Raw genomic sequence first — 14,832 nt, forward strand, 5'->3', positions numbered from 1 at the left:
CGGAATGCAGCAAAATTTGAAGGAAGATGTAAAGAAGCGAGAAGAATTGTGTTTGAAGCCAACACTCTTGTGGAGGAATTTTGTCAGCTTGTGGTTCCAAAACAACCTACCCAGCCGAGAATAGGAAGATGGATGCCACCGCAAGAAGAATGGTATAAGGTAAATGTTGATGGGGCGGTCTTTAAAGAGTTAGGCTGTTGTGGAATTGGGATAGTAATTAGAAATGAAAGGGGTGAATTAATGGGTGCGATGAGTAGGAAATTGGATATACTGCTAGGAGCTTTGGAGGTGGAAGCAAAGGCCTTTGAAGAAGGATTGCATTTTGCGGAGGACCTTGGGCTGAAGCAAGTTGTGCTGGAAGGAGATGCGAAAGGTGTGACAGATGCGCTAATGGGTAGTAGCTCCCCTCCTATCTCTATTCAGATGATCATTGAAGGTATTAAGAGGCAGAAGTATAACGCCCTAGTGTGGAAAGTAAACCATGTGAGCAGAAAATACAACATGGCAGCTCACTTATTAGCTAGAAATGCTCTGTTTGTATCTGACAGTGTTGTTTGGGTTGAGGAAATCCCACCCTTTATTGAACTTCAAGTTTCAAAAGATGTATTTGGCTTGGACTTTAGTCCAGTTTAATGAAAGTTTGTTGAAGTTTGGACATCAAAAAAAAAAAAAAGGGTTTCCATAAATAGAATTATACCATTCATTTATTTTTGGTTAACAAGAATTATACTATTCATGTGTTTATATATCTATGATTTGCCTGTCTCTTATATAATATAATTCACAAATGGGTATAGTTTAGTCAAAATCGATTACCAAAAAAAAAGAAAAAAATAGTTTAGTCAAAATCCATCATGGTTAGGTTGAACTGTGGCGTTCTTAGAGCATCTCCAACGGAAGAGGGATAGGCAAAATATAGAGAGTACAACACCCAATTCTCTACTGTTCATGCTCTAACAGCCTCTCTTAAACTCAAATTTTTTTTTGCTAATGAACAGTAGCTCATCAAGTTTGATGAGCTATTGTTCATTCTTCAAATCTTTTTTTCTATTATAATAATCAAGGTGTTGAATAAAAAAATATTGGAAGATGTGTAGTTGTTAAAAAAATAATAAATGAAGAAATAATATTTAAATGAGATAGAGAATGAGATAGAGAGTCTGTTGGAAAGTGTATTTGAAAAAGTGGGTAGGCAAAAGGTAAAATATACTGTTCACTCTCCAAACAAGCAAAAATTTGCCTAGATTGCAGGAGATGCTCTTACCTCCAAATCCCATTCTAAGAGCATCTCCAGCAAAATCAGCAAATTTTTGTACTGTTTGGAGAATAAACAGTGACTTTTACCTTTATCTACCAACTTTTTCAAATATACTTTCCAACAGACTCTCTATCTCATTCTCTATCTTATTTAAATATTATTTCTTCATTCATTATTTATTATTTTTTTAACAATTACATATCTTCCAACATTTTTTTATTCAACACCTAATTATTATAATAGAAAAAAATGATTTGAAGAATGAACAGTAGCTCATCAGACTTGATGAGCTACTGTTCATTAGCAAAAAAAAATTGAGGTATAGAGAGGCTGTTGGAGCCCCTTTTTTTGGTCTCACTCTCTATTATAGAGAGTATTTTGATTTTAGTTACACCATTGGAGATGCTCTAAGTAAATATATATGTTCAGGTTTTGTTAGGTGAATAAAGTCAATAGACCACGCATTTAATCCTTGTATTATTCTAAGTAAATACAATTTTGGTCCTTGTACTGTTTGTTACCTTTTCAATTTCATCCTTACACATTCAATTGTGTTAATTTCATCCTTTTAACTTTTAAAATCAAGCTTCTTCAATTCAACTATTAGTTGTGTCATTGTGTTAATTTCGTCCATCAACTTTTAAAATCAAGTCCAATTAATTCATTCATCGACTTTAAAAATAAAACCAATTTTCTTCTTAGAAGTTGAATTAAGTAAGAATAAAATTGACTTTAGAAATCGATACAATTGATTGTTGAGAAACAAAATAACACAACTAAATGAATATGGATGAAATTAAAATTGTCCCATTATTAGTTTCATACCTCTTAGAGTTGGTGATGGGTGCTACTTATACAACCCAAAGATTGAATCATTGCATCCTAGGGATTCAATCTCACCCAATCTTTTCCTTAAATTAAGCACCCTCTACCTATTAAGGGTTTGGTTGCAACTAGTTATAAATTTGGAGGTGACAAGAAGATATACAAATCTTCTCTTCTATATGGAGTTTTGACTTTGGCCCACGAGCGTGGATTCCATTCTTATGTGAGAGGAGAGATATATATACATTGGATGCATGATTACATTTTCCCATTTGGTTCCTTGGCCAATGATGTTTTACCAATCTGAGCTGCTACATCAGTTTCGTCAAAGTTGATTATCAACAAAATATATACTTTATATCTATGGCAATTATTGAAATTTTTTTTTTCTTTTAAATTTTATCTTTCATGGCAGGTATCTTCTGATGTGAATAATATTACTGGACAAAAGGATACAAAAAAGTAATTGCCAAATTTGTTAAACCAATCAATTAGTTGTAAAGCCTATACTAATTAGGAAAAGACAGGTGTGTGGATACGAAGAAAAAGTTATCAATAATTTTATAAATCTTGATCTCCACTAGTCCTATTGAATCACAACAATCAAATTCGTGTACTATTTTGGTTGAGGAAGTGAATTTAATTTTCAAATTTATGAGGAAAAAAAAATACTCAATGCATAAAACTCTTATTTCTATGGAATTTGAAATAGATGGTTGGAAAACAGACTTACCACTAATTTTTTAAGAGATTGAATTGGGAAATTTATTCTTCAGCCAAAATTTTGAAAGTAGCATTAACTCTTGTTTTCCTAAGCAAATTTAGAGAATGAGAAAAGTAATGCAATGAAACCAGCAGAATTCAATTCTTATGAGTTTGCTTTTTAAGCAAATTCCACTAGGATTGTCAGAGATCTTGATCCAGCAGTTAAGACCGCATCAGTAGGCCTTGGATTGAGCCCCCTACTTTACTTAATTTCAGCACACAAATAAGTTTCGTGGATCATAACTGCTTTGAGTATTTTCTGTAAGCTCTAGCACAAGTATTTCCAACTTTCAACACAAGATAAGGTGAAAATATTTGAGTCTGTTGAGCAGTAAATGCTGCATAGCTTAAAAGTGTTAAAAAGGTCAAGAGCATCAAAATAAAAAAACCCTATTACAATTGGATAAATATATACGTCTTATGTCACACTTTAATAATTAATAGCAAATTTATTCCTGTATGGCTTATTTAAGCAACACCTCGTGAACCAAAGCAAAGCCAAGTGACCTTTAGTGAGAATAGAGAGATGTCTTCCAAAGCTCTCTTCCTCTTATTAGCTTTCTTGTCCTTCTCAGCCGTGTCTCTCAGGCATGCTTTGGCTGACAATGAGCAAGACCCAGGTCTTGTAATGAACTTTTACAAGGATACATGCCCTCAGGCTGAAGACATTATCAAAGAGCAAGTCAAGCTTCTCTACAAGCGCCACAAGAACACTGCTTTCTCATGGCTCAGGAACATCTTCCATGACTGTGCTGTTCAGGTAAAGCTCTCATCTTTGTTTTTAATTTGTGTGGAATGTTTGCTAGATATTGACAAAAGCATTTCTTTGGTTGGTTTGTGAACTAGTCATGTGATGCCTCACTATTACTGGACTCCACAAGAAGGACTTTGTCTGAGAAGGAGACAGACAGGAGCTTTGGGCTAAGGAACTTCAGGTACCTTGATACCATCAAAGAAGCTGTGGAGAGGGAGTGCCCTGGAGTAGTTTCATGTGCAGATATCCTTGTGTTGTCTGCTAGAGATGGCATTGTTTCAGTAACTTCCTTGGAACCTCTCAATTCTCTTTTTTCTTTTTCAATATCACTTTCAGTCATTTGGTTTTATAGAGTTTTATTAACTACCTTCTTTGTTATGCATGCAAATGTGAATATGTTCTTGATCTTAACTGTTCATTTGCATACTGGATCAGTGGATCCACACCCAATTTATGCATAAATTGAATTTTCTGGATTCTAAAAAGTACCATTCCTTAACATGGATTTTACTGTTCTGATTCTCAAACTGCATGCAGTTCTAAGTTTGTTGCTATGATGTTTTTGTTTGTGGTGCCTTTCCCTTTATGGCTAAAAAAATCAGGTTGGTTACAACAGATCTGCTTATTGTACCATAAAGCTAGTAGCCTAGTACTATTCTAGAATGTCAGTGTTAAACTGTATATAACATTTGTACAGCTTGGAGGCCCTCATATCCCTCTCAAGACTGGAAGAAGAGATGGTAGGAAGAGCAGAGCAGATGTAGTTGAGCAATACCTCCCAGACCACAATGAGAGCATCTCTGTAGTCCTTGAGAGGTTTTCTGCCATGGGTGTTGATACCCCTGGTTTGGTTGCTTTGCTAGGTACATACAATGCCCTCACATCTCCATCATGCTCATATTATGTATAGAAATGTATATACATAATGTGTATGTCATATTACTAATTACCCTCTAACTTAGCTATTCATTTCTGTCTAATCTACATTATTTAATACTACCAAAATGACACCTTTTTGAAAAGTGAAAAATCCATTCATTTTTGTCTAATTTACATCATTTAATACTACCAAAATGACACCTTTTTGAAAAGTAAAAAATATTAAAACTAAAGGCGAGATTAGATTGAAAGAAAAAATTGATACAAATTAAAGTTAAAAGGATTGAAATGAAAAAAAAAAAAAAAAAAAAAAAAAACTGAATTGAAAATTGAAAATAGCTAGAACGACTAAATTGAAATAGATTAAAGTTTAAGAACTGAAATGAAAAAAACGTTCGTTAAAGGACTTAATTGCAAAATGAAAACAGGTTGAGGCTAGAGAGGCTAATTTGTAATTTAGACTAGCAACATGTTTTAGATGGATTTGCATAGGTAAGACAATTATTCAGAAATTTTTTTCCTAACAAAATATCACCATGCATTTTTGGTATAACAAATTTGTTTTTGTATAATTTGGTCTTGTTGCATCTACAGGAGCTCACAGTGTTGGAAGAACTCACTGTGTAAAGCTAGTACACCGTTTGTACCCAGAAGTTGACCCTGCACTCAACCCTGACCATGTTGAGCACATGCTCTACAAGTGCCCTGACGCAATCCCAGACCCCAAGGCTGTTCAATATGTGAGAAATGACCGTGGCACACCAATGGTTCTAGACAACAATTATTACAGGAACATATTGGATAACAAGGGCTTGTTGATAGTGGACCACCAACTAGCAACAGACAAGAGGACAAAGCCTTATGTGAAGAAAATGGCAAAAAGCCAGGCCTACTTCTTCAAGGAGTTTGCTAAAGCCATCACCAAACTCTCTGAGAACAACCCTTTAACTGGTACGAAGGGTGAGATCCGAAAGCAGTGTAATGTTGCTAACAAGCATCATTAAAAGCTCTACTATAAGTTTAGCTCTTCTTTCCTTGTCTGTATGAGGGGAAGAAGAGTAAGAATAGCAGAATAATATGGGCTTTCCAGATCAGTTTGTTCTTTAATGGGCAGTGTTTGGTGCAAGTGAGTGGTACCAGAAGTGATAACCATGTAGAGCACAAACACTGCTTTTAGGTGTAAGTTTATCCTTTCTTTTTGTGAAGTTGAAATTATGGGCATGATGGATGTCGGACTTGTGTATATATGTATGGATGGTTTGTTAAGCGTGGATTGCAATATGATGGTTATTGATGATTCATGCAAATGATGCTCTCTTGAAATGTCATGATGGTGACTGCAAATTTATATTGGAATCCAATGAAAAATGCCGTACACTCAAGCTGCTAAGAAAATATCAAATGATGTAAAGGGGTCCCAAAAGTCAGCAAATAACAAAGTGACATTAAATTAAACAGACAAAAAAGAAAATACTAATAAAGTAGATTGGAAATATATAGAATGAGGATAAGGAAAAAACAAAAACATAATCAGGATGAGATTCTCTTATATAATCAATATTGCATTATGCGTATCCATGCACGCCAACTTATCTGTTGGTAGGCAGAGTTACAATTAATGTAGTCTAGACAAAGAGATGAAATGTGGACCAGGGGTGTGCACCTCTCTCTCTCTCTCACACACACACACACAGAGATTGGGTTGTGAAGAACTAATCTTCATGATTAGGCACTGGGCAGTGCATTTTTCAATATTGAAAGCATGTTTTTACATATAATATGGCCATGAGAACTCTTAACATTTTCTAGTTAGAGTGACTTAAACTTAGGGAAGTGCCTTTAAGGGATAACAGGCCAATCTATTATTTGTTATCCATTCACAGTTGCTTTCTGTGGCCATGGTCGATAAGAACTGCATAAATTCAATTTTGAGGAGAGTGATGAGAAGCTTAAGCCTAGTGAACTTGAGCCCTTCAGCTGCATAGAATCAACTTGAATGGTGAAAATTCTTATTTCAGGACTGTTATTTTGAAAATTCTTCCCCAATATCATTAGAGTTACTAATGTGGTCCTTTAGTAATTCTGGTTTGTGTCTTCCAAGTTTGAAATTAAACTAATTTAATACATACCCTCCAATAAGCTTATTATAACTGACTCTTAGCAAACTTTGAGACTTTTATAACCCAATAAACAAGGCAAGATTTCAGCGTCAATGATTCAACAGTTACCGAGTTGTAAACCATGAAACTCATATTGTAAGCAGGACTGATCAATGACTTGTGGAGGTTTAACTTAACCAATCATGGACAGTAGTGCGGCATGCTTGAGACATATTATCAATTTATTAGTAATTGAGTAAGAGAAAAATAATAAACACATCTGATTTCTACAAGAAAATAGGAGGCATTTCATTTCTCTTTACAATGCAACGACAAATCTGCTAGAAACCTCAAAGATATATCTTCTCTATGAACCGAAGGACACAAAATTATATAAATAGAAACTTGTAAGTTACACACCTGTTGCAAAGAACAGGCCCAAAAATGTGTTACACTGCATCATTCTTACACTAAATTATTGCTCAGTGAAGAAAATTTACATGAAACTCATCTATGTAGATGGTTCATTACTTGCACCTTTCTAATGTTCTTTTGGATCTGTACTGCTTGAACTACTGTCAGAGTCACTATCAGCTTCCTCTAAGGTCTTACCATTGTTCGGTGTGCCTCCTACCGTTTTCGGTATGAAAGGATTGCTAGAGGTGTGGCTGTAATAAGGCTGTTGATGGATGGAGATGTAATTTGCAGCAGATGGAAAAGATTGGAAACCATATGTCGAAGGGAAAGGTCCTGGAGGAAATGTGTTTGGTGGAGGCCAATACATCATAGGTAGGAAAGCATTTGCAGGCTGTTGTGGGAACACATGGAATGGTGTTTGATTATGGTACGAGACATTAGTAGCAGTACCGGGAACCACTGGATTTGAAATTGGTGGGGCATCTGGTGAAGTCTGAGATGGCATGGACTGGAATGCTGCCATTGCCATTGCATGATTGTGGATGGAGGTGTAGCCCATTAACCCAAAATGAGCTGGAGTTGCAGAGCTTGAAGGTGTAGACTGTTGGACTGAGGGTCTTACCAAATTGTTAGGCTTAGCATTTGAGCTTGTTTGTTTCCTTCCCCTTGATTTTGTTGAAATAGTCTTCCCAGTTAGCTGCTGAGAACCAGGGTTGGCCAGCTGAAAGAAAAAAGATCATAGCAAACTGAGAAACCATCTTTAAACAGAAACCTCAACCAGTTTATTTTGAAAATACAAGAACTCAACAGAGAGCTTAGTGCTATATTAGGCATCTTTGCCATGAGAATGTTATCTGGTACCAACATCCTTTAGTGCATATATCAACAAACCATATCTAGCAGTTTTCTGATTATGCAATTCACACTGATTTTTAAGCCTTTTGCATACAAATATTGTGTCTTAAAACAACTGCCTGAAAACTCACAAAAGTGGTGAGATATGTGGATTTGGGTTTGGGGTTATACCGTATTGCTTGTCAACAGATATGGAAGAAACAACTCCTCCCCTTCAGCATCTTCATCCGTCCTGCAATAAGAAGGAAACGCATCTAGTCAAATGGCCCTAGATGATTGGGGAGTGAAGAGTGTAGAATTTTGAGTGAAGACGATGACAAACAGTTATTGGGAGGTTTAATTCACACTTTTGGCTTGATATAACTCATCCACAGTCTTTCATTATGTGATGCTTAATACCACCCAATTTGGTCAAATGTGATGAGAACTTATTCAATTATGCTATATAGTTGACAATGTTTCAAAAACAACGAAAGGCATTTTATCTCAGTTATCAAACTTCAGTATTTATGCCATTTCTGCTATTCCATTCCATAAATATCATGTCCTCAGGTATGCAATGGTACAGACCTGTAATATTTTTGAAGCAAGTCCAAGTTCCGGTATTTAGTTTCTCTTTGAACCAGGTCATCAGGAAAACCAGCCATAAACAGAAGCGTGATTCCCAAGGCCTTGAAGAAGAAGCTTCCACTGCGAATATGAACTAGCATTGCCATACGACACATCAGTGGCCCAAAAGACTTCAGTTTGTTCCTTCCCATGCGCTGCCTGACATATCTGGAACAATTCAACCCAGGGCTACATTCAGAGTGGAAGAAGTGAAACATCATGGCATCAATTGCCAATGCTAGCTAGCAAGGTAAAGTTTTTATTAACAAAATGGTCCTTAACAGGAACTTTCTACGTTGATAAAGTAAAAAATGTAATTTAATGTAGTGAATGGGGGAAACAAGAAAACCATTTTGCTGATTAAAAAAAAAAAAAAAAAAACATTTTGCTGTGCATACTTTCAAGAAATATGAAAACGAAAGTTGACACAGAAAAGAGATGAATATTAAATCCATTTATGGTTTTGCAGATCAACTATTGGAACTGTTAGCCAGAGTAAAATCAATTATTGGAAGTTTGGAATGGTACATACTCATTTTGAGGAAGATTTCTTGTTCTTCCACCATACTTGATACACAGAAACAAGTATGATGGGCAGCTAGTATCAGAGGGTCGCATAGCCTTTTCCTCCTCAAGTATTTGAACAGGACATAATGTTGGGTTCTGCCGATTGGGATAAAAGACCTTCCTTCGGACACCGGGATTCTCATATAAAACATGCTCCTGATGATTAAATAAAATAATGGCTTTGTTGATTAACAAAGGAATGAGCAAGGAAGAATTACTGGTTATTCTGTGACGTTCATGAATTTTAGACAGTCTTTTAGCAGGCAATTTGGTACTGTAATATCGTGAAATCACCTCAGTGTCCTATTAAACTGGAAATTGAGATTTTATTCTAACCCAAAATGCTTTTCTTTAGCCTATTATGTAAATGCTGAGTATCAAAGAAGAACTAGACTCCCTTGAAAATTCTCAATTGCACCACCTCAAATCCTATGATGATCTGCCTGGCATGGTTCAGCATATATCCTTTTGTATCCTGATGCCAAGCCAATTGAGAGGAATCTGAGGTGTGAAACACAAGATATATCCTAAGTTTCAAGCAACATTTGAGCTACTATGCATCAAACAACTCATAATTTATTTAATAAAGTTCAAATAAGATATTGTTCGGTTAAGATACTATACTTGAATTCTATCAACAGATTAAATTAAAGAAGCTGATTAATTCACTTGATGGACAGAAAAGGGAAAAGAAGTCAGGTGAATGATCTAGCCAAGCACTTTCTGATGATAAGACAACAATGCAGCATGATGTAGCCTAATAACTTCAGTGCAAAATATTAGGAAAAATAAAAAGTCAGTACTGATTATAGTTGATATTTACAATATGTAACATTCATGGCACATCTGAAGATCCTTTAACTTAAACATCTAACATCATGAAAAGGTAATGTTCTCTTCACATCACTTAAATTAAAAGCCACCAGAAAGAACAGTAGCAACACAAATGATATCAATATGTACTTGTATAAAGATTCATCATATCTTTCAAGCGACTAGATCCAATTATTGAGACTTAAGAAACTAATGAAGTTTGCAAAAATCAGATTGCTTACCCCAGGGTCGTTCGGAGAAATGAATGGTTCTCCCTTCCTTAAAATGCTAAAATGATTGAAGTTTAACTCATACATATCTTCACATCCATGCCTTATACCAAGAGATGCAAAGACTATTATTTTCCTTATAGTATGAGATTGAGCATTTTTCTGAAACAGGATCTCTGACTCAATTATTCTCTTCACTTCTTTTGGACAGAAAGCCGTCTTTGGAGGTTTTTTATGCAATGATAGGCTTCCAGGTCCTGGATGGCAAACCTCTTTATCAAAAGTAAGGATCCTGGGCGGTGCTTTAACTTCTCCAACTTTTTTGGTTTCTTTTCTGTCAAGTTTTTTGAGTTCTTTTTCATCATAAACTGGCTTTGTATCAGGTACCAAAACAATTTCCTTTCGATTTTCACTCATTTCCCGGTTTACAAATGAAAAAGTTGGCTCACTCTGACCAACAGAGCAACTTTCCAAGCATTGCATATGTGATCCCCCATCAACATCTTCAGGAAGATATTCATTCAGTTCATTAACAGTTCTAGAACTCTCAGTAGCAACTCTAACTTTATGGTCACTATTAATATCATCCTCGTCACGATAATCATCATCTTCATCATCACTGTCATCTGTATCATCAAAATCTGCAGCCAAATCACTGTCTTTAAATTTTTCAAAATGCAAAAACTGGGTATCATCCATGCTCATCCAATTGACCAAACGGTCTTCCAGATTTGCATCTTTGGGAGGAAAACACTGAGGGTCATGTGTCTTCTGCAATGACATTTCACTTTTGTTAATATTTCCATTCTCAGTTCCATCATTAGCTGTATCTGTTTTCTGTCTTTTTAGTTTCTTGAAGCTTCTCTCCATTGCATTTGGACAACTGCCCTGAAATTGAAGATAAGAGACACCTTTAATGATATGAGTAACAGAAATTTAATGTTAGAAAGAATAACAAATCATCTAACTACTAACTAATGTAGCATTCTATGTGTTAACAAATTTTGGCTGCATGCAAACCCAAGTTACTTTATCATCCATAAGATTGATGCAAAAAAGTTTAATTAGTAAAGCGAACACCAAACACCCCCCCCCCCCCCCCTTCCTTTTTCAACCAACACCCTAAAAAAGGAATTAAGAAGAATGGTCTGATCCTCAAAATCTTTGCCATACAAGTTAAGACTCTCACGTGTATATCAAAGCGCAAAGGAGAAAGCAATTCTTTAATCGTTATCTTGCATGCTTTCTCTTTTTGAATTCAATTTAATACTCTAGAAACAGAATTATATATGGTATCCTTCCTTTAAGGATGACACTTCTTAGTGTTTCCAACTAAGATGTTCAGGGTTTGAATCCCCCTCAAAGCTTCTAAATTAAAATGAAACCTTCAATTTTATAAGAATGTAGCTGTTGGATAATCTAAAGGGCAAATACTTTGTAGAGATTTCGGGAATATCACATAATAATCAGATTGAACAGTTGATCTTTTTATATACTTACAAGTGAGACATATAATCATTCACAGCTATAAACGAATACCATCTATTAATAAGACATTCTTTCAATGAACATCTACCATTAAAAGTACAAAAAAATGAAATGACATAAAAAAAAAAAGGCAAGTACAATGGTTTTTCTAATAATATTTATTGTATAATTAAAATTAGAAGAAAATGAAGCCTCATAGACTGATAAAAGACAAAACAAGAAACGATGCAAAAACACAAATATGAACTGGGCAATCGTACTTGCCCATCTGCAGGAAGAGAATCTTTGTTTCTTTGCTGTATTTGAGCTTCAAGAATTGATATTCTCTCCATAAGCTCAGCATTCTTCCTTCTTTCTCTTTGTAACTCAGCAGTAATCTCAGCTATAACATTGACACCTTCCCCTTTCACTTCTTGCTGTATAGCACACAATGCAGAAGCACTGACCAAGCTAGCACAGGATTGAAGCTCTACCATTGGAATATACAAAAAGCCAATTTCAAGACCTTTTGGATAGCCTCAAAACTAATAATCACCAAAAAAAAAAAAAAAAACAATATATACCCACTAATCGAAACCTTCAAAAAATTCTTCCCAGCTGATAATCTTAAAAAGAAGAGAATGTATGAGAGCAAATATCAATACTTTCATGTAGGAAAACTACTAAAATCAAAGAAAGAACTGTCATTGATGCAAAACCCATGTCATAAAAGTGATTTTCAAAAGCATCTGTACTTAAAAACTGAATAGTGGAGAATACACTGATGCATTACGATTATAAAGAGACTATTTGAGTATCAAATGAGAGCATGAAAGTGTTACAAGAGACAAAAATAATGAGAGTTTAAAGAACTGTGTAAGTGTAATAAGTCAAAACTAAGCTAAAGTTGAAGCAAAACATGATCAGAAACATAGAGAAAGAAAAGTTCAAAAGAGAGCAAGAAGTAGAAAACGTGTGTTCGGTAATCAATGATATTCAATGATGTTCTAGAGAAGGAGATGAAAGTGATTGGAAGATGAGTAGCCTTTTGGGTTTGATTATCGTCTCAGACTCACTGTTTTGTAAATGGAAAATAGAACGCCGAGGTTAAGGCATGCATCACCACGTGCGCCTCTCTCTCACAACCTATGGCCAAGACACCAATTCCTCTATTGGTTTTTAGTGTGGACAATTTTGGATCACGAATCTTTTTATTCGAGAAAGTTGAGCTCACTAGAATCTACAAAATGCAATTCAATTAGTGAAAGAAACACTAATATTCAAATCCGAATATTTTATTTTAAAAAATTAACTAAATAGAATCCACAAAATGCAATTCAATTGGTGAAAGAAACACTAATAATCAAATCTGAATTTTTTATTTTAAAAAATTGAGTTAAATAGAATCCACAAAATGCAATTTAATTGGTGAAAGAAAATAGAATGCTAAAATAGTATATTTTTATCCTCTAAGTTTGAGGTTGCTTCTAATTTGATCCTTAATTATGCAAACTTATAATTTACTATCTCGAATATTACACAACAACATTATTGTGATCCTTCATCAAAAAAAAAGAAAAAACATTATTGTGATCCTTCCATCAATATCAATTAGAATCTTATTATTAATCTGCAAAATATGATGTTGTTTTGGGAAAAATATAGACTTGTTTTTGGGTGGATTACCTGTGACTGAAAGTTACCTCACATGACCCATATGTTTTTTTTTTTAAAAAAAAAACATTTTATTTCATTTTAAAGTGTTTTCCTTTTTCATGACAATTTTCTATGTTTAAGTAATGTATGATATCTATGGTACAATCCAAGTCATTGATTGCAAGTGCGAGAGTCTTAATCTAGTCTGACCTTTCATGACCTCTAGATTAATCGATACTTTTTAATATTTTCAATAAATACGTTCAAGATTTGAATACCTATCCCCTTTTCAAATGTATCAACAAAAAAAAAAAATTTAGTTGAACCCACAAAAAAAAAAAAAAATTAGTTGAACCCCCATTGAATAAAGTATTTGGATAGAGTAAATTGATGCCAATTGCCCAGGTTGTTACACAGTAATACACAGCCTCAAATTTAATTAATTAAGTAATCATTAATTTTTTCATTGGCTATACCAACTCGCAATTCTGACTAAACATTTAAATTGTCTTCTTATGTGAGTGGTGAGGCTGGTGCCCCATTTAGGAGCATCCGAGGCAGTGGTCATTTTATAATTTACAGATGAGATGCTCAACAGATTAAATTGTTTTAAAAAACTTAATTACCTACCATCCAACATTTGACAACAAAATAATTAGGCAAAAATGCAAAATTGACCCTCTAACTTTCATATTTTTTCATTTCAGTCCTCTAACTTTCAGTTTTATTATTTCAGTCCTCTAACTTTCAATTGTTGTCAATGCAGGATTCCGTTAGAACCCAGTTATGTCCTGCCGTTAACACTGCTGAAATGATGCCGTTTTGCATTTTTTTTTTTTTAATTCGGAATTAAGAGAAAATAAGAAAAATCTAAAAGAAGAAGAAGAAGTGAAGAGCCCCCAAATCCCTAACCAAGTAAATTTGGGGATAATGGGTCAATTTGGGGATAATGGGTCAGTTTGAGAGAGAGAGAGAGTGAGTCGGTTTGAGAGAGTGAGAGAGAGACTGAGTTGAGGGATTCTCGGTCTCAATCTCTGCAAATCAATCTTCATCAGAGCTCCATCACCGATTCAGTCTCTCAAATTAATTCATAACTCGGTCTCGAACAGTCAAACCGAATCAAACGGACTCAGTTTCCTACTCGGTCTCTCTCTCTCTCTCAGTCTGATTCAGTTTCTCTCTCAAACAGACTCAGTCTCTCTCTCTCTCTCTCAAGCCACCGACCAGCTTAATTGTTTCCCCAAATTCTCTAAGTTAGGGATTTGGGTGTGGAATGATTCCTCTGTTTTGATTTTAGGTAAGGGATTGTCGTTCCCCTAAATGTTTTTTTTTTTTATAATTTTCTTTTAATTCCAAATTAAAAAAAAAATGCAAAATAGCGTCATTTTAGCAGTGTTAATGGCAGGACATAACTGGGTTCTAACGAAATCCTGTATTGATAACAATTGAAAATTAGAGGACTAAAATGACAAAATTGAAAGTTACAGAACTTAATAAACTGGTCAAAGACTCAATAAACTAACAATATCATATTGTGACTGTTATCTACCTGTGAACTCATGGTGACAATCTGGATGTACCATGCCATGCCAGTGTCTCGAACCAATAACCTCATAGTATATTTGGTTTTTGAACTGT

General features: G+C 34.8%; 2 protein-coding genes across 3 annotated transcripts; one reads left to right on the plus strand and one right to left on the minus strand.

Annotated features, from left to right (window-relative positions):
- The first annotated feature begins 3,330 nt into the window (after positions 1-3,330).
- LOC126727101 (peroxidase 42) lies at positions 3,331-5,788 on the plus strand. Its single transcript, XM_050432596.1, has 4 exons — positions 3,331-3,608; positions 3,695-3,883; positions 4,300-4,465; positions 5,076-5,788. The coding sequence occupies exons 1-4, from the start codon at positions 3,375-3,377 to the stop codon at positions 5,483-5,485; spliced, it is 999 nt and encodes a 332-aa protein (XP_050288553.1). The 5' UTR covers positions 3,331-3,374; the 3' UTR covers positions 5,486-5,788.
- A 1,164-nt stretch (positions 5,789-6,952) lies between these two features.
- Positions 6,953-12,679, minus strand: LOC126727102 (uncharacterized). 2 transcript variants are annotated; one of them, XM_050432598.1, is made up of 7 exons: positions 12,123-12,678; positions 11,820-12,028; positions 10,084-10,959; positions 8,994-9,184; positions 8,423-8,629; positions 8,024-8,084; positions 6,953-7,718 (listed from the first exon to the last, which is right to left on the minus strand). In XM_050432598.1, the coding sequence occupies exons 2-7, from the start codon at positions 11,889-11,891 to the stop codon at positions 7,122-7,124; spliced, it is 2,004 nt and encodes a 667-aa protein (XP_050288555.1). In that variant the 5' UTR covers positions 11,892-12,028; positions 12,123-12,678; the 3' UTR covers positions 6,953-7,121. The 2 variants fall into 2 exon arrangements, with proteins under 2 accessions (XP_050288555.1, XP_050288554.1); XM_050432597.1 differs by having other exon boundaries at positions 11,820-12,679.
- Between the last annotated feature and the right edge of the window lie 2,153 nt (positions 12,680-14,832).

Source organism: Quercus robur, chromosome 5, assembly GCF_932294415.1.
Source record: "Quercus robur chromosome 5, dhQueRobu3.1, whole genome shotgun sequence".
Taxonomy (NCBI): domain Eukaryota; kingdom Viridiplantae; phylum Streptophyta; class Magnoliopsida; order Fagales; family Fagaceae; genus Quercus; species Quercus robur.

Coding starts and splice junctions, on each gene's coding strand:
- LOC126727101 (XM_050432596.1), top strand. CDS start 3,375: ATGTCTTCCAAAGCTCTCTTCCTCTTATTAGCTTTCTTGTCCTTCTCA. Junction 3,884..4,299: donor CTAGAGATGGCATTGTTTCA/GTAACTTCCTTG, acceptor ACATTTGTACAG/CTTGGAGGCCCTCATATCCC. Junction 4,466..5,075: donor TGGTTTGGTTGCTTTGCTAG/GTACATACAATG, acceptor TTGCATCTACAG/GAGCTCACAGTGTTGGAAGA.
- LOC126727102 (XM_050432597.1), bottom strand. CDS start 12,035: ATGGTAGAGCTTCAATCCTGTGCTAGCTTGGTCAGTGCTTCTGCATTG. Junction 10,960..11,819: donor CTCTTCCTGCAGATGGGCAA/GTACGATTGCCC, acceptor CTTCAATTTCAG/GGCAGTTGTCCAAATGCAAT. Junction 9,185..10,083: donor TTTCTCCGAACGACCCTGGG/GTAAGCAATCTG, acceptor TTTAATCATCAG/GAGCATGTTTTATATGAGAA.